The 20206-nt window shown below is 39.8% G+C and overlaps 1 protein-coding gene across 5 annotated transcripts in view; it reads left to right on the forward strand.

Moving 5' to 3' along the window:
* Positions 1-20206, forward strand: part of C2H8orf34 (chromosome 2 C8orf34 homolog) — a 171912-nt gene that overhangs the window by 22927 nt on the left and 128779 nt on the right. For 4 of the 5 annotated variants that reach the window (XM_040545856.1, XM_040545855.1, XM_040545858.1 and 1 more), the window contains exons 2-3: positions 16264-16411; positions 17249-17380. In XM_040545856.1, coding sequence (XP_040401790.1) covers positions 16264-16411; positions 17249-17380 — 280 coding nt within the window. Of the gene's footprint in view, positions 1-16263; positions 16412-17248; positions 17381-20206 lie in introns of those variants that run through there. The other variant, XM_040545859.1, reaches the window with a different exon arrangement.

A 20206-nucleotide genomic window follows, 5' to 3' on the forward strand; every position in this document is an offset into this window, starting at 1 on the left:
GCCCCCAGCATGTGCTAGTGCCTGGAGTTGTTCCTTCCAAGCTGCAGGACTCTGCACTTCTCCTTGTTGAACTTCATGAGGTTCTTGTCAGCCCACCTCTGCAGCCTGTTGAGGTCCCTCTGGATGGCTGTGCAGCCCCCCTCGTGAGTTAGCTGCTCCCCCCAGTTTTTTTGTCATCTGCAAATTTACTGAGGGTGCACTCTGCGCCATTGTCCAGATAATTAATGAAGGTGTTAAACAAGACTGGACCCAGTATTGGCCCCTGGGGTACTCCACTTGTTACTGGCGTCTAAGTAGGCTTTGCACCACTGAAAACTTGCCCTCTGGGCCCAGCTATTCAGCCAGTTTTCAGTCTACCTCACTATCTTCTCATCCAGTCCATACTTCAACAGCTTCTCTGAGGATCTTATGGGTTTCAGTGCCAAAGACCTTAATGAAGTCCAGGAAGACAATATCCACTACTCCCCTCCTCATCCATCAGGCTGATGATTTCATTGTAGAATATTATCAGGTTGGTCAAGCATGACTTCCCTTTGGTGCATCCATGCTGACTGCTTCTGATGGTTTTCTTCTCCTTCATGTGCCTGGAAATGTTTTCCAGGATTAGCTACTCCATCACCTTCCAAGGGATTGAGGTGAGGCTGACTGGTCTGTAGTTCCCTGGATCCTTCTCCTTGCCCTTCTTGAGGATAGGAATGACATTTGCTTTCCTCGTGTCTTCAGGCACTTCTGCCAGTTGTTTTTTTTTTTGGTTTATTTGTTTTTTTCATCTCCTTCATTCATGTGTGACATCAGGCTTAGAAATCTTCCTCATGCCTGCTGGTAAATTATTTGGATAAACAAACATTTGATGGCTGCTTGTGTGTCTGCTATGCTAAGACAAATGGGTAGGCAAAGCTGGATGGCCAAGTTGAGTGCAGGATCTGGGATTCTGTTATGTGTGCCCAGAGCTCACCCCATAATTTTGAGTGTGCTTTCCTTCTCTTTTTCTGGATGGGTGACTGCAAAACAGTTTCCAGGGGGAAATTCCTCTAGTGGTATGCGACATTAATGTACTTGCAGTAATTTCCTCAGGAAACTGTTGTTTGGAAAAGAGTGGAAGAGCTCTGCTCACTATTGCTGGTGTTCTGCTTTGGGTGCTATGGTTTTGCATACGGTTAGTAGCTTTTAAAAAATGCAAATGTTTTTTTAAAAAAGGTAGGAGAATGATTTTAAGCAAAATTTCTAACGTTAACAGATGACTTGTAAATGTCATAAGTGTCCTGTTGTCACTTTTTCTTCACTCCAGTACTGCTATCTACAGAGGACATTGTCTGAGTAAAGTATCAGGCCTTTCTAATGTGACTAGTCATCACGTTTTTGTTTTTTTTTTTTACACAGCTAGCAAAATTTTGACAAGCTTTTAATGTGATGAAATATGAAGTGGAAAAAATTTAGCTTATTCATTTTGAATGTCAATATTTCATATATATGAAGAGCCATTTTGTTATGTGCAAATGTTTTTAACTTGACCTGTTTACATGGAAAATTCATGGACTATGCACATTTGTAACTCGAAGATACATCACAACCTGTAATATCAAATTTGTGTTAAAGTAATTTTACAGCAAATAAGTCTTCTACAAACAGAAGGAATTATGCTTTTATGTTTTAGGTGGAATTTGGATTTTGTATTATGAATACATTAATGAATATATGAATTACTATTTATCTCAATTGTCCAGTCATTACAATTCTAATGAATGCATTCACTTGAATAAATGCAAAACACTGGAATATCTATTTCACTTTTTTTCCACATATACCCATAATGATGATAATAAAAGAGTATATTCAGTATTTCCAGCTCTGCATGTTTTGCCCCGGTATGTATGTATTTTTTTCTGCATTAGAACAAGAAATCCTATTCCTCTAACAAATTTGTTATTGTGTTTAAGCCCTGTATTTGTTATCTATTTCAGATTGCTTTGAGATATTTCACTGATCGTTTTCTGAGTTAGCCTGACACTTTCTTTCTTAGGAAAATTACACACTGTGAAACTAAGCAATGCTGAAACTCTTGGTGTTAGAAAAGAGTCTTTACATAGGCTATGAATTTATTTCGGATGTGGCTGAGCTTTTCAGAAGTTGACTTTTCTCTTCCTTTTGCTTCTGTTGTTAACAGCATTTTCACTGTTGACCTAAATGAGAATTTGACTGGACCTCTAAAACAATGACTTGATCACAAGTATATTCAGTTTGTGTTGCCACTAAGCACTTAGTGATTTTCTACAAAACCATAATCTTATTATTCAGTTGTATATGCTGTATGTGTACAATAGACAAAAGTGTAGAAAGTAGCAGACAGCCATATGAAACGGGGGAGACTGGAGCACAGCAACAGTCTATCAAGCTTATAGCTCTTAGAAGTTCTGTCCAAATGGATTGGACATTACCTTCTGTGAGGCTGTGCTGCCTTTGAGGGAACAAACCCAGCACTCAACTTGCAGGTAATAGTGGAGTAAAGAAAGTAGGGGTACCTGGGTTGTTGCTTCTGCCCTATAGGTAGGCTTGTTCTTTGCTGGTTGTAACACAGCTTCAGGCTACGGATGGAATGGGTGTGTTCCTTGCAAGGAATTTTAGGTAGTACTTTCACTAGCTTTTAGACAAAACATCATGTTGCCCAACTTTGGATTTAGGTGCTTCTTCTGCTATAAAATTTAAGAGTAACTATGTTGAAAACTGGGACTTTAAGTAGTGTGAAATTGGGACTCTTAATTCCTAGACCAAGTTTATTACTGTCATATTTCTGATATTGTGCATAGGTATTATGAGACACTTACTGGAAAAAATACAAAATCTTGTCCTACATAGTAATTTTCTTTAAGCACTGATGTATTGATCAGTTTAGTTCCCCTAAATTGTGAAAATAAGAACCAGAAAAAAAAAAAAAAAAAAACAAACCACAACCCACAATACGAGAACTGATAAATGGCAACATGTATGTCTGATAAGTTTTTCTTCTTTTAATTTATCAGCAGCATATCTAATGTGTGATCTAATTTTGAAACATATACTTACATTTTTAAACTTTACTGGGATAAGTGATACAGCTTAAAACAAAAATCAAAACATCAAAAACATAAAAGCACGTGACGGGGTGGTTGGTTGCTGCATACATTATGAAAATATGTATCGTCCAAGTTATCCAGAAATAACTGTTAGCAATCTGCAAAATGTTTGTATAGATAAATTCTAAAAAAGACCTAAAGGTTTTTTTGGATAGGCTTCTGGAAGGAAAGAAATGCTTAATTTTTTTTCAGTCACACAACAGTGATCTGATTATCAAGGCATTTTAAGCAGACACATGGCTTTATAATTATTTACTTCTGATGCATCAAAACTACCTAAGCTTAAGTCCTTTTCTGAGTCATTTATTTATTTATTTTCTCCAATACAACCTTTTCCTTCTAATCTCCAACTATAAGCCCTTAATAACCATTACCGTAGTGGTACTATACTGGGTCTGGCTGGGATGGAGTCGATTTTCTTCACAGCAGTCCATATGGTGCTGTGTTTTAGATTTGTGACTAAAACTGTATCAGTAACACCCCACCAATGTTTTAGCTGTTGCTGAACAGTGCTTGCACAGTGTCAAGGTCTTCTCTGTTTCTTGCTCTGCCCCCTCAGTGAGCAAGCTGGGATGGGCAAGAGACTGAGAAATGACGCTGCCAGAACAACTGACCTGAGCTGACCAAGCAGATATTCTATATTGTGTAATGTCATGCTCAGCAGTAAAAAACGGGGGATTATTTTGTTTCAAACTAGTCATTGCTTGGGCATTGCCTGAGCATCAGTCTACTTGTGGGAGGTGGTGAGTGATTGCCTTTGCAGGTGCTCACCCAGGGAGGGGATGAGCCCAGCCATTTTCATAATATCTCAGTGGGATCAAAATACCTATTTGGGTTGTTTAGTCTGGAGAAGAGGAGTCTCAGGAGAGACCTTATTGCTCTCTACCACTACCCAAAAGGAAGTTGTGGGGAGCTGGGGGTCAACCTCACAGATAACCAGTCATAGGACTAGAGGGAACGGCCTCAAGTTGTGCCAGGGGAGGCTCAGGTTGGAAATTAGGAGAAATTTCTTCTCAGAAAGAGTAGTCAGGCATTGGAACTGGTTGCCCAGGAAGGTGGTGGAGTCCCCGTCCCTGGGGGTGTTTAAGGAAAGGTTGGACGTGGTACTTAGGGACATGGTGTAGTGGGTGGTATTGTTGGTAGGGGGACAGTTGGACCATCTGATCTTGAAGGTCTTTCCCAACCTTAATGATTCTATGATTCACTTATTATGTATTTATGTTTGTTTGATTTCTTTCTTCATTTACTAAGTTTTCTCCATCTTGACCCACAATTTTTTCCTGCTTTTGCTCTTCCTGTTCTCTCCCCCATTCTGCAGGGGGCAGGAGTGAGTGACCAGCTGATGGGTGCTTAGCAGCCATGAAAATACCTACCTTTAATTCCCAGTATAACCCTCCCTCAAAAAAAAAAAAAGTATATTCCAGGTATGTAGAAACTGTCAGTGAAACTTGAACTGGAAATATGATGCGATTTTTTTAACAGTTACAGTAATGAATCATTGAACACTGAGGAACGAATGGCTTCACCTTAGACCTCGAAAATGAAAAAAGATTATTTCAGCTGATCAGAAAAAGATCAGCTATAACTTGTTGAGCTAGGCTTTAGGAAAGACAGGAATGCACAGTCAGTGTTGTTTTAGGGCTGTAATTTAAGGAAATCAGTTTAGGTTGTAATACTCTTTCTTAGCCCTTGTCCTTTTGATTTACATCCTACAGACCTTTCAGAAGACCAGTAGTTTTCATTTTCTCTTGGTTGAACTGTGAAGTGCTTTGTCTTCAGGATAGAATTACACTTGAGGGAAACCTTAGTGTTTCTACTTCAATATGAACTACCCTTGCTTGATAAATCCTTGCTGAGTCCAGATAATGATATAGGAAGAATGGTTCCACAACTGTGAGATAGTTATGCAGAGATAGAGGACTGCTGAAAGAACTGGTAGCTATCACAGAAAATTGTTGTGATTTGAAAAGCAAGGGAGGAAAAGCGATACTGCTGACCTGCTTGGCATATGTGAGAGATAGCATGTCTTTACCTTTTGTTCTACTGCCATGAAGTAGTTAATGTTTTAGAGTAACTTAGTACTGATGACCTCCCTTTTGACAGCATTCTTGTCTGAAACGATTGAAAGGAAGAAAGGAAAACTTTCATCAATAAAACCAAAGAGCAAAGGTGTTTGAAGCTATGTTGTGAATTCAAAGTGATATAATGAATTAGGGACAAAGATATTTGAAATATCGAGAATAAGATGTGAGGAAGAAGCACTCAAAGGGAAAAATACAACAAGAGATTCAGGTAAATATTAGAAAAGAATAATTCAATTGGAAGGGGCCTTCAAAGCTAATGTAGTCCAACTGCCTGACCTCTTCAGGGTTAAGCAAAAGTTAAATCATTTTATTGAGGGCATTGTCCAAATGTCTCTTGAACACTGACAGGCATGAGGCATCAACCACCTCTCTAGGAAGCCTGTTCCAGTGTCTGACCATCCTTGTGGTAAAGAAATCTTTCATAAAGTCGAGTCTGAACCTCTCCTGATACAGCTTTGTGCTGTTCCTGTGTGTTCTGTCATCAGTTACCAAGGAGAATATGCCGGCACCTCCCTCTCCGCTTCCTCTCAGGAAGGTGCAGATAGCAGTGAGGTCGCCTCTCAGTCTCCTTTTCTCTAGACCAGACAACCCAAGTATCCTCAGCTTCTCCTCACAGGACATGCCTTCCAGCCCTTTTACCAGCTTTGTTTCTCTCCTCTGGATTCTTTCAAGTACCTGCATGAAATATTCAACGTGAGACTGAAGCAACGCTAAATATAACAGGAGAATCACTGCTCTTGACAATCTGTCTGTGCTGTGTTTAATGCACCCCAAAATGGAGTTTGCCCTCCTGGCTTCCAGGGCATGTTGCTGGCTTGTGTTGAGCCTGCTGTTGACCAGCACCCCCAGGTCGCTTTCTGCTGAGCTGCTCTCCAGCTACTCATCTCCCAGTCTTTAACTGTGTCCAGCATTGCTCCATCACAGGTGCAGAACCTGGAATTTTCCCTTGCTGAACTTCATGCTGTTGCTGATTGCCCAGTACTCCAGTATATTTACATCCCTTTGCAAGGCCTCTCATCGTCCCAGGGAGTCAACAGCACCTCCCAGTTTAGTATCATCAGCAAACTTGCTGAGGATGCACTTCAGTCCAGCATCCAGATCATTGATAAAAATGTTGAAAGGGACTGACCCTAGAATTGAGCCCTGGGGAACACCGTTGGTGACTGTCCGCCAGCCAGATGTGTCTGCATTTACTACAACATTTTGAGCTCTAACATCAAGCCAGTTCATCACTCAGTGCAGTGTAAACCTGTTAATCTCACAGTTGGACAATTTGTCCAGCAGGATGCCGTGAAGGACAGTATCAAAGGTCTTGCTGAAATCCACAAGGATTATGTCCACTGTGTTCCCTTTATCCACCAAGTGGGTGACCTTATGACAGAAGACGATCAAATTATGAAGGCAGGATGAGCCCACGTTGGCTATGTCTGCTGATAGCTTTGCTCTTTAAGTGCCTTTCAGTAGCACCCAGGACAATATTCTTCATAACTTTTCCAGGGACTGAGGTTAGACTAATAGGTCTGTAAGTTCCTGGGTCTTCTCTCATGCCCTTCTTGTAGGTGGGTATAATGTTGGCTAGCTTCCAGTCAGCAGGGACCTTCCCAGACTCCAGTGGTTTTCGGTAAACTGTTGAGAGGTGTCTATCTATGACATCCAGTAATTCCTTCAGCAGTCTGGAGTGAATACGCTTTGACCCCATGGACTTGTTGAATGTTGAGCTATACAGCTGTTCCCTTACAATTCCAGTGACCACAGATGGAAAGTCACTGCTCCCCTGGTTATGATCCTCAGACTCTGAAGTCCAGGAAGCCCAAAAACTGTCATTACTAATAAGTACTGAGGCAAAAAAAAAAAGGCATTAAATGCCTATGCCTTACTTCCTTCTTACTTGTTTGGTGACCATCTGCTCCAAGTATTAGCCCAGGTTTTCTTGTTAACCTGCCATTGCTGTTGATCTACTTGAAGAAGTCTTTTTTGTTGTTGTTGTTGTCCGACACCACAGCAGCCAGTGTCAACTCAAATTGGGCTTTGAATTTTCTTGTTTTCTCCCTGCATATGCAAACTGCAGCTCTGTATGCTCCCTGTCAAGTGAGACTTTGCTTCCAGAGCTCATATATTTTCTTCTGCCCTAGTTCTAGGCAGATTTCCCTGTTCAGCTTGGCCAGTCTTTTGCCTTCCTTTCTTGACATGCAGCACAGTGGGATTTCCTGCTCCCGAGCTTTTAAAAGGTGGATTTTGAAAAGTGGCTAGCTCTCATGGATCCATAAATCCTTTAGAGCTGGTCCGCAGGGGACACTGCTAACTAGCTCGCTGAGAAGCTTTAAGTTTGCTCACCTAAAGTCCAGGGTGGCAACCCTGCTGACCTTTTGTCTCCTTACACCAAAAATTTTGAACTCAGCTAATTCATGGTCACTGTGGTCAAGGCAGCCACCTACCGTTACCTCTCCCACAAGCCATTCCCTGTTCTCAAACAACAGATCCAGGAGGGCTCGTTCCTAGATGCCTCACTCAGTGCTTGTAATGGGAAGTTGCCTTAAGAATTTTCCAGCCTTACTTGCTGTGGCAGTATGGTATTCACAGTTTATGTCTGGGAAGTTGAAGTCTTCCAGAAGAACGAGTGTGACTAATCCTGATATTTCCCTTACTTGCCTATGGAATAGCTCATCTATGCCACTGTCCTGGTTGGGCGGTTGATAGTAGACACTCAATACAACGTCTACTTTGCAATCGATCCCCTTAATCCTCACCCAGAGGCTCTTTACTGCATCACCCTAATGGCAATGGCTGTACAGTCTAATCGCTCCCTTATGTACAGCACAACAGCTCCACCTCACCTGCCCTCCACTCCAGTTGTGGGTCTCGTCTCACCAGGTCTCGCTAATACCAATGATGTCGTAGCTCTGGGAAAGGATCAAAGCTTCCAGTTCATCCCATTTGTTCCTCATACTGTGTGCATCGGTATGCAAGCATTTCCGGTGCACTCCTGAACCCACAGTGCTCCCGGGAGTGGCATAGTTGCCCTTATCCTTTCCACCCGCAGGCAATGCTGCATCATCACTTGGCATATCCTCGGTGTTCTAAATGTTCCCTTCCAAATTTGCTCTTAGTTTAAAGCCGTCTCAATCAGTCTCACCAGGTTACGGACCAAGAAATATTCCCCCAGTGGATACAGGTGGGTCCTGTCAGGCCCCAGCAAATCTTCTGTCTCAAAGATTCTTCCATGATGAGAAAACCCAAAGTTCTGGTGGAGGCACCTGTCTTGAAGCCAGGCATTGATGACCTGGACTCACCTGTTTCTTTCCTGGTCTCTCCCCATTATTGGGGGTATTGAGGAAAACACTATCTGTGCTCCTGAGTCCTTTAGTTGTCTCCCCAGGGCCCCAAAATTTCTTTTGATAGGTCTCAGGCTTCCTGTAGCTATGTCATTGGCACTCATTTGAAAGAGGAGTGGATTATATTCTGAAGGCTGTATTATGCTCAGAAGCTTCCTGATCTGAGCCCCAGGGAGACAGCAAACTTCTCTGTGAAGAGGATCTGGCCTGCAGATGTAAGCCTCTGTTCCCTTGAGGAAGGAGTTACCACCTCTGACTACAACCCGCTGCTGTTTGTTCATGGCACTGGTCTTGATGCTACACTTGCTATGAGGCCTCTGTTGATCTGACCTTGGAGGGTGAACTTGCACAGATACTTCTTCCCTCTTTTCACATCCCTCACCTGCCCCACCCAGACCCTCATGCCTCCTTGGTAGTGGAAGCTGAGCAGGCAGACGGGGCTCCTCCTCCAGCTCCATGCAGTAGCTTGCTTCCACTCCTCAGTGTCCCTCAAGTTGCTGCCTTTATTCTGATGCTGATCAGATGCCAAGCCTGTTTCAGTGGTGGCTGTGCCAGGTTGGCATGTGCTTACCTGAGAAGGCTGCATTGACCTTTTCAGACTCCCAGATGCTCCTCAGTCTCCCCAGCTCTTCCTGATGTGTGGCCACCAGGCAGAGCAGTTCATCTACCTGGGCACGCCTCACACACGTGCTTGCTCTTGTCCTCCATCCCAGGGAGCAGCACCAGACACATCCCACAGCCTGAGAGCTGGGTGGTCGCGTGGACTGCCTGCAGCTCCGTCTGCGTGGCTGGACTCGTCCTACTTGGTGCCAGAGCAACAGAAGTGGAGAGCATGGCTTTCTGTCTAGCGCTCACCATGTCTGCACCTCTGTCAGTGCTGCAGCCCACACCTGCTGGAAAGCTGAGCACCCTTCCATGAGAACTGCGCCAACCGCCCTCCCCCTGGTCATGGCCCTGGGTGCTGGCACTCCCTGGGAGCAAGTGTCACGCGACCTCCTGCCCTTTGAACTGGCCGTGTGTTTTGATGGCTCTGCTGAACTCTTGCCCAGACCTCTCATGATACTGGTCACCTGCTGGCTGGTGCCTACACACCCACAGCACCGGGTCTCAGAAACACCATCAGCCTCCCCCTGGGAACTGACAGAATTATAGGGGTTGGAAGGGACCTCTGGACATCATCAAGTCCAACACCCCTGCTAAAAGCAGATTCCCTCTAGTAGGTTGAGCAGGAAAGTATCCAGACGGGTTTTGAATATCTCCAGAGGAGATTACACAACTCTCTGGACAGCCTGTTCCAGTGCTCTGTCATCCCCACTGTAAAGAAGTTCTTATGCATGTTTGTGTGGACCTTCCCGTGTTCCAGTTTTTGGTCATTGCCCCTTGTCTGATCGCTGCACACCGCTGAAAAGAGGCTGGCCCAGTCCATTCTCCAGCACTTTAGATATTTATAAGCATTGATCAGATCACCTCTCAGTCTTCTCCAGGCTGAACAGACCTGGGTCTCTCAACCTTCCCTCGTACCAGAGGTGGTCCAGGCCCTTAATCACCTTTGTGGCCTTCCTTGGATTCTCTCTAGAAGATCCCTATCTTTTTGAACTGGGAGTTCTGAACTGGACATAGTACTCCAGATGTGGCCTCACCAGGGCAGAGTAGAACAGGAATGCACCCCAGGATGCCATTTGGCCTTCTTGGCCACAAGGGCACACTGCTGGCTCTTCGCCAACCTGTTGTCCACCAGGACCCTTAGGTCCTCTGCGGAGCTCCTCTCTTCTCAACATTTGGCGACCGCTGCTGCTGTTACTACACATGCTATAACCTGCATGGTGGAGTTTGATAAACTATTATGAGATTACTCAGTGGAACTTTGAATTTGTCCACCAGACCTCATACATGCAAAAGGTTTTTGTTTCTGGATGATTAAGTAAGATCAGTGATGCATATTTTATCAACTGCTATGTGCATGAGTTGGATTTATGTTAGACAGGGCTAGTTCATCCAACTGAGGGAATTGATTATGTGGTTTGCAGAGTTTGTAGTGGATGGAATATGTTGCGTCCATTCTGTTCTCCAGAGACTCCCTAAATGTGTGGTTAGTAACATAGCACCAGGAACTGATCTTTTGTTATGGAACTGGTAAAGATAATTAATAGATGAACATTTAAGGAGGACTTTTACTTATTCAGTGATGTGTTGGTTTTTTTTTTTGGAATCTGTCATTGTACAAACCAAAAGTTTAACAATTTTGTATATTGGGACCTGATTTGAGCTATGAAAAAATCATCTTGAGACTTAGAATAATAGTATTCTAAGTCTGAAAATGTTACCATACTATGGGTTTCCTTAACAGTACCACCTGCAGGGGAATTTTGTTTGCATCAGTACTCTGAGGACTGTGATATCAGCTTTGCACTTTCTCTTTAGTTGTATTTCCAAACTAATTTCTGTGTGGAGTGTGTGCCATGATATGTAATGCCAATTCTGAATTCATCTGCACAGCTAGGGCTGAAATGGGTGGTGTTGAGGCTTTGAGTAAAGAAAGAGGTGTTTTTGTTGGTTGGAATTTTGTAGTCAATTCCAGGTAAATGTCTGAATATTTTTTGCAAACAGGCTGAATAGTACTACTAATCCTGGAGGGCTTTCCTCTCAACTGTTCTTCTGTCTCTATTAGTTTGAAACAAATATGGTGCAGGGACACGAACCATATTTATACAGGGATTTGCTTTGTGTTGAATAATTTATTTCATAGAGAGGTGATAATTTCATGAGTGCTTAAAATATGTTGAAGTCCATTTTGAATATATTCCATAAGTTTTTGTTTGTTTGGTTGGTTGGTTTTGTTTTTAATTCTGAATTGCTCAAGCAGGTTTAAGGTCTGGCTATTTTCTGAAAGAAGGAAGCTGGTATTTTTTCTTCATTTCCATAGAACATAATCTTTTGTGGTAGAAGCAGTGATGTTTAAATTTTGCAATTCTTAAATGAGAATGGAAAGGTAATTTTACCCCTTTGTTGTTTTTTAAAAATTTATTGGGTTATTACTGTACAAATCAGAAAGGGGTTCTAGAGAACAAATGTGTCAATCACTAGAACTGTCTATTAAAATTACCTTCCTTACACAGATTTTCACTTAGTTTTATATCTTCTTTGTTCACTTACAGCCTGCCATGAAGTGATTACCGAGGCTAAGTTTATATGTCTGCAGGTCTTCTAAGTGTCTAAGCTCCATTGTGGTCAATGGATAAATACTCAGTACAGTCAGTAGAACCTGGAGAGCAATTCTTCTTATCCTAATCAGGTATACGCTGGCTAGTCAACTGAGCAGCTTTCTAGGTTCCCTTGACTTCATTGACTAACATCTGTGTGAAGGCTACTGTATTTAATTGTTTTAATTTTGAACTGAATCTCACCCAAACCTTGAAGATCAAGCTAAGTCACCTAGTCTGTTTATTTGATCAGGAGAGGGACAGACGTCTTTCAAGGGCAATTCACTCTGAGTACTTTAAACATCCGATTTAAACCATGAAGTAAGAACACAGTACAGCCAAAATCTGTGCATGCTATACTGTAGGCTGTAAATGTCTATATAGTTAAAAGCAAAACCTGTGATTGTTGTGTAGTTACTGTTATCAATTACAGTGTAAGATAGAATGTCTCTTAATTAACTTAATAACCTGGTAGGTACATTTAGACATAGCTAATTAGAGCCTTCTTGTAATTGGGCCTATGATTAATAGGCTGTGAAGACTGTTTCGTTTGTATTAAATGCATGGACAGTCCAAGGGAAATTAAAATTTGAGCCTGCAGTGAATAACTAATAGAGGACCTCAGGACAGCACACTAGTGAACAATTATTCTCTTTATAAAGAATTAATATATTAAGTCACTACCTTGGACCCTCACCCCCCCCCAAGATCTTTTGCAGCCTTTTTTAATATGTGCCTGAATCTCTGTCTTGGAAATGTCCATAACTTTTAAAAACAGTCTAGCATATATAGTTTAGTAAAATTAGTGAATGCAAAAGTATATGAATGTAACATTACAGAAGAAAGTATACATAACTAATTTTATTTTTGTACAGTACAAGTTAACATTCTTGTAAAAATTGACTGCCAGTGTTTCTTCTATGGCCTTTCTGCCCATTGTTTTCATTCTGGTCAGGGCAGAACCTGATTTGGGGCAGTACAGTGGGGAAGCAGCAGAAATTAATGTCTTCTCCCTAGTGCTGTAGTGTGTAGTAATCTTGCAGTTCCCTTTCACTTCTTTTTTTTTTTTTTCTTTTTTTTTTCTGCAGCATCTCATGAGTACACGGGGGTTTAATATCTACTGACCTTTGAACAGTCTTCTTCACCTGTTATGCAGCTGGAAGGGAGATAGATGCTGAGGAGAGTCCCACTGATAGAGACGAGAAAAGGACATAGATTGAAATGAAGATGTAGCAGTGGAAAGAAGATAGGAGGAAAGAGATCATGTGTGATGGACAGTTCATCTGGCATCAGGGAGACCCAATCTGCCATTACTTTGTATTCATTGTCATAAGATATACTGTATACAGAAAAACATGTTCTAAAGGTAGACTTTTTTTTTTTTTTAATTAGGTGAAATTGGGAAAAAGTAAAAAATGTGGAAATTTGGGCTAGAAAGGCAAAAAATGTAGTTAATATTTTTAGACATGTAAAAACATCTTGTGTTGCTTTTTTTATGCATAGTTGAAACTTATCTGTTGAATTTTTCATAAGAAATGGATCCCAGCTTTAATTATCTTGTGCCATTTTTATTCTGCTGTTAATGCAGAGGCGGCTTCATTGAGAATGTTGGTCTGTTTTCTTTTTTTGTGTGTGTGTGAGAACTTATCTACTTAGCACATTGTGAGTCATATCAGACTGCTGCTAACCAGAAAGGAATTTTTTTTTTGTAACTTGTTGTACACTTTAGTTTTTCTATTTAATAACTTCACTTTTGTCATCTTTTTTGAAGTATTTTAAACTTGTAAGAGTATATTTAGAGTACCATGGAGTACATTTATCCTGCTGTCTATTAAGATGTCATCTAAGCAACAGATGAGAGCATCAAATGAACTTCAGATAATTTGAATGGAAGTTTAAGACAGTTTCTCTTTTAATAGGGAATGGTGGTAAAATGAGAATTCCCCTAATGTAGGCATTCCTAAACTATAATATACACTTCATTGGAGGTGAAATGAGGTTTTTACTTAAAATGTGAGCTGAGTGCTAAGTACAGTTATTGCCTGTGTGAAATTTTTCCTCCCTGCCGTGTCTTAGCCAAGCAACCAAACACAGGCAAATAACGTATTTCCTTGTAATTGCCTGCTTGCTAGGGATGACAAGAGTATTATCTTTCCACTTGTCAGAAGCTTGGAGAGCATAGGTTGAGGCCTGAGTGAATGGAGCTAGGTCCTTTGATGCCACATAAATAAGTGGTGGTTTTTTGAACTGTATACCGTTTTCATTTTATGAAGATTCTTTATAAAGAAGGAACATAATTTCTTTTTTTTCTCCATCTCCATAGTAAGACCATTTCTTACTATGACAAGTAAGTCAATAATAATAACAATCAAGTAATACTGGTTGTATATTGACATGTAGGCATCTCCATGTTATCTGTTTTAGAGCTACATTAATTTTGTAGTGTATTATTAACGTTACCACCCATGCATCTCTTAAAAAATTAATAGTATCAATGCATGTTTCTCAGTTCTTATCTTGTTTTTATTAATCTAAGACAGAAAAATTATGTTTTCAGACCGTGATTCAAAGAAATGATTTAAATTACAAGTCAGCTGTTACAGAATGACACTTTTCCTTTTGTAATAGAATCCTCTGCAGTGGAATTCCTGCTGCTATGGTGGCCCATTACAAGCACAAGATTACATCTTTCCACTTGTCGCTAATTTTGCATTTTGGCAGAGAAAAAAAAAAGGTTTGCTGTTAAGCGTTGCTAAGCAACCAAAAGATGAATTACTCCAACTTCTGGATTTTTCTTGTATGATATATATATCAGAGGGTTTCTCCTACCTTGGTGAGAGATAGTCTACATGAAGTTACACCTTTTTAGGTTCCCTGTAGATAGTTGTCAAAAATCAAATCATAGATGATCCTCATTTAATGTTTTTAAGATGAGATATTTTCTCCTTTTTGTTTTCTGAAATCTGATTTCTCTTTCTGAAATGGAAAGCTTGCCTCTGTTTCATTTTTCACTTATACCTAATTCTTTATACCACTACTTGAATAAAAAGAATAGAAAGTCTTGGTGTATAACTTAGTGCATCTTACAAGTACTGCATGCTGTTACTCTTCTTTTACTGTTTTTTAGAATAGAATAGAATAATTCAGTTGGAAGGGACCTGCAACAATCATCAAGTCCACCTGCCTGATCACTTCAGGGCTAACCAAAAGTTAAAGCATATTTTTGAGGTATTATCCAAATACCTCTTGAACACTGACAGACATTTTTGTTATGCTCACTCTTAACTGACTTCTTCCAACACAACTAACTGATGGTAATACAAAGTAATTACTAATATTTGAAAGATTGTTCATTAAGTGACAGTGCATGGAAATGATCAAGAGAGAAACTTAAGTCTATGGAAGTTCTGGTAAGATTTGTGCTTGCAGATAGGTTAGAGAATCATAAGCTCCTTTTAAGGGACCCTCAAAGATCATCTGTCCATGGGCAGGGACATCTTTTACTGGATCAGGTTGCTCATAGTCCCATCCAACCTCACTTTGAACTCTTCAAATGATGGGGTGTCCATAACTTCTCTGGACAAGCTGTTCCAGTATAGTAATGCTCTTAATAACTTGATTGTTTTGCTCTTAATAACTTGAGTGTTGTGTTTTTTTTTTTGTCTTTATTTTGTTGTACATTGCTGTAATTTATTGATTTCAGTGGAGCTTTTTTTTTTTTTTTTTTTTTCCCCTCCTATGGAAGTATGGGTATTTCAGGGTCACCTCCCACATTAGTCATTGATTTCCACTCAGAACACATGCTGAGCACAGAGCTGCATCTTCCTTTTAAATTCCTAATCTGTGTTTCATGTGTAGGGAGCCAGGAAGAATTTGAGCAACAAATAGAGACTGTTTCTCTTTATGCAACCCTGTGAGGCCAGCAGTAAGGAAGTATCAGCACATAGGGTGGCAATGGTTTCCTGCCTATGTTGGTTTTGTATCCATGTGTGCACCAATGTAATAAAGTATTTGATTGTGCCTATACAGTAAAGTTTTTGGAGGAGTTCTTTTAAAAGATAGCTGTCTCAGTTTGATCAGACCTTGAAGTTCACAGGTATGAATGTATATTCACTATTTCACGTCTGGGTGAAATAAAAAATGGATTAACCCTCCTGATATACCAACTTCCATGCAGAAGAAACTTGGCTATGTGGGTCAGAGAAGAGCTACTTACTGCTCTGAAAAGGTTCTTGTTCTGAATGGTTGATTGAACAGGTTGTTCTGGGTAAATTCTGGCAAGTAGCAGTGGTCAAGTTATTTCAATTAAATTTTTGTCTAAATTATACAAGGTAAATGTATGTACAAGCTAATATAATTTCAGATGTGATCACTTCATTGGGCAAAGCTAGCATTAGTTTGGGGAGATGAATGTTACCAGCTGTTTTCTTAAAACCTGCAAACAGGCTTTTCCTTTATTAATGGTCCTCTACTTTGGTAAGTATAAGGTTAGGTGCAATATTCCATTAATTTTTCATTTTGTCTAAATTTTCTAAAGGAGTTGATGACAAAGCTGATAACGGAGACACCTGACCAGCCAATCCCATTTCTAATTGATCATCTTCAGTCCAAACAAGGGAACCGCAGTCAGCTTCAGAGAACGTTATCTGGCTCTGCTGCCCTTTGGGCAGAGAGTGAAACATCAGGTATGTTCTGTATGCTGGAAAGGGATAGTCTCCACTATAGTTTTCCCACACTTTTCCTGGATTATTTCTTGGATGTACATGTTCATACAGAGCAGGTGTTACTCTGTGGTTTTGGGCATGTACAATAAATCCTGTTTGTCCAGTAGATATTGAATTAATTTGATGTGCTGAGCTGATAGTCATGAGTATACTTATAATGAATATGGGTGTGAAAGTTAGCTTCTATTGAGCTTTGCTCTTTTTTTTCCTTTTTTTTTTCTATTACCCACATTTTCAACAAGCTATCATTGCAGCACTTAAGATGCAATCACTATGTTGTGAACTCCACTGTGAATAATTTATGATTGCAGATCTTCAGAAGCATTAAAAAAAATGTGAAATAATATTCACTATGATTCTAAAGTAGAAATTTTAACTTTGATATTCTGGTACAAGCTCTTCTTAGAAGTTTGGGTTTGTATCTAAAAATTGACCAATGATCTGTTTCAGACTGTAATAGATCTCCAACAGTTGTTTATAGTCAATTGCTTGACAAATTAACTTTTTATTTATATACAATTTAAAGTTTTAAGCATAGGCAGTCAAATGTTACAGAACAAATAGAGGTTAAAGACTTCCTCCTAACAAAAAATAAGATGTGTTTTTAAGTGAAAAACATCAATGAATTTCTTAATTTTGGTGTTTAGGAAAATGAAGAAATATATGAAATTTATCGTGCAAAACAGCTGACTTCAATTTGCATTGATAAGACTAGAATTTTCTGGATTAATTGTTTATGAAGTATTTGAAAAATGACCCTAAGAATATTATAATTGCTCGATATTATTCTTTTAACAGAAAATAAAGGAACAAGGAGAGATTTCAGAAGTTATGATAAACCCTGGCAGGTAAATGCAAAGAAGCCTAAAAAGTCAAAGAGTGACCTTGCCGTGTCCAACATCTCTCCACCGTCACCAGAGTCCAAGTCATGTAAGCTTCACTACATTATTAATTTATGCATATTTCTAAACCCATAGTCTGTTTTTCTTTTTTTTCTGTTGAATTAGGCTTAAAATGTGAAGCGAACTGTGAGCAGTTGAAATGACTAGATACACACATTAGAAGAGTTTGAGCCTTGCTTTAATTTCATTTGCATTATGAATTTTTAATAATACCCTATGTTGTCATCTATAGATGGAATAGAACTCTAGATAGATAGATACAGAAGACAGAAAAATATCTGGGTGTCATGCAGAAGTTTGTTCAGATACCAGTTTTGATCTGTTGTGTTAATTTGCACTGCCATTTTGTATATGTAAAATATGTTCTGTTGATACTGATCCTAATAACAGCTTTTTTCAGTGGGTCAGGCAATGCAAAACCATGAATTACAAACAGATACCATTCAAGATAGGGGGACAGTGTCAGCAGAACAGGTATACTGCCCTGAGAGTTGCTAAATGTATGCTGAAAGAAAAGGCAGTTGAGAAATAGAATGACTGAAGGCAATATTGTCAATTACTTGTAAAATAAAAGCAGTAAAAGTAGAGGCAACAAGCCTTAATGAAATACAGTGGTTTCTGTATACTGGCTATTAAAGAAATGTAGTTTTTTAAGCTTGAGGATTTTTACACAAAATAAAATATATATTTTGTACATGTATGCATGCATATGTATACAGTGTTTGTATACAAACATGTAAGTATACAATATTTTTTATCCAAAATAAATTTAAGTTATATTTTATTGTTTAGTGTTCTAGCTTTTTGAAGTTTTTATTTGTAATAGCCACATCTTTTAAATAACTTTGAGTGTAATAAGGTGGACCAGGTGAGAACAGTACATTGCAATAGAAAGCTTTCTGTGTTTCTTATAAAAAACAAGATGGGGAAGTCCAGACTTCAGTGGAATCAATGGAAAATCTCAGCAGGTCAAAATCAGGTGTAAACAGGAATATTCATAGAAGTGGACAGTCACTCATAATCTATGGTGTTTTCTGGGTAACAGCGATTTACAGAAACAATGGCCAAGAGTGGTGTGAGTTACTCCTGTGATCATACTTTATGTTCTTCTCTTCCTTCCCAGTGCTTGTGCTTCAGACTCAGTGGTGTGAGTCAAGTAACTTCCAAGCCATTTCCCAAAGTCCAGTTGGAAGCCTATCACTAGTGGCATGCTTAGGGGACCAGTACTGAGACCAATACTATTTAATAGTCTTTATTAATACCCTGGACAATGAGATAGCATGTTCTCTTAGAACACTTGCAGATGAGACCAAATCATGGGAATCAGTTGGTATTCTGGGTGGCAGGGCTACTATTCAGAAAAGACCTCAGCAGGTTGAGAAGTAGGCTGAGAGGAGCATCATGATGTTTAATATAGGCAAATGCAAAATCGTGCATCTTGGATGGAAAAGCCTTGTGCAATAGTATAAACTGAGGTCTGAATGGCTAAAAATAGCTTTGCAGAAAAGGACCTTGGGTGCTGGTAAACAAGAACTTAAATACGAAACATCTGTGGCTGTGTGCTCTTGCAGCACTGAAGGTAAGCTGCATATTGGGCTGCATTAGCAAATGTAGCCGGCAGTGTTTGTTGCTTTTGAGATGGCATCTGGAGTATGTCACACTAGGCACTGGAGCAAGTCCAGCAGAGGTGCACCATGATGATGAGGGATCTAGAGCACATGAAGTACAAGGAAAAGCTGAAGGAAGTTGGTTTGTCCGTTCTGAAGAATGCTAAGGAGAAATGTCATTGTCATCTCCAACTATTACATAGGAGGGTGTACAGAAGACATACCAAATTCTTCTTGAAGGTGTGCAGTGAAAGAGGCAACAAAAATGACATGGTCTGATTTTCGGTTTGTCCTGTGCAGAGTGAGGAGCTGGCTCGATAATCTTTGTGGGTCCCTTCTAACTCAGGATATTCTATGATTTTAGAAATCCTTTCCAGCCTAACTATCCTCTGATTCCATGCTTTCCTGTTTATACCCTTTCCCTTTTTTAATCCATAGCACTGTTGTAAACCTTGTGTACTTGTGTTATTGTCACAAAATGTTCACCCTTGCAAATATCTCTATTCAACATTTTGAAAATACATTAAGTATATAATCAATTTTCTTGTGTATTTAAACTATATTTTTTTAAATTGCGATCACAGCAATGTGCCTTTTTGTCATATCTTGCTTCTCTTATTTTCTGCCAACAACCAAATTAATACTGACCTTTTTTGCTGGGTTTACACCATAATCAGTGGCCCTTTCAGCCACTCAGATCAGTGGAAAGTAATCATGTTCAGCAGCAATTCATTACTCTGTCCAGACTTTCACAACATATTCTATCTGGTTTGTGCCTTCAGCTTGTACCTCAAAACATTTTTGGGACTCAATGTAAGTTGTTCCCAAAACCTCTTCAAAGAGGTAGTAAGGACTCTACCTAAGACATGGAATATTTGGGGCCTGCTGAGATCTAAAGATTTATTCCCAGATTTGTGTAAAATAAACAAACAAACAAAAAAAAGAACAAACCTCTCCCAGCGTTTCCTACAAGCACATACCCGACAACCTAAAAAGCCCCCCAAAGCTGCCAAAACAAAACCAAAATTTAATGGAACCCATCAGTTGTAAGAGGTTCTGTTGCAGAACTTTGTCTAAGGACTGTCTTGTTCAAATGATCCTGAACTTGTAAGTTTATTCAGGGTTAAGAAGAACTGTCAGTTCATAGGAATCTTTGAAAACACCAGGAGAATTGATTTATTTAATTAGTAAATATTTTTACCTTCAGCAAGGCTGTTGTTGATTGCAGTGTGCATGTTATTCCTGCA

This window comes from Cygnus olor, chromosome 2 (assembly GCF_009769625.2).
Source record: "Cygnus olor isolate bCygOlo1 chromosome 2, bCygOlo1.pri.v2, whole genome shotgun sequence".
Taxonomy (NCBI): domain Eukaryota; kingdom Metazoa; phylum Chordata; class Aves; order Anseriformes; family Anatidae; genus Cygnus; species Cygnus olor.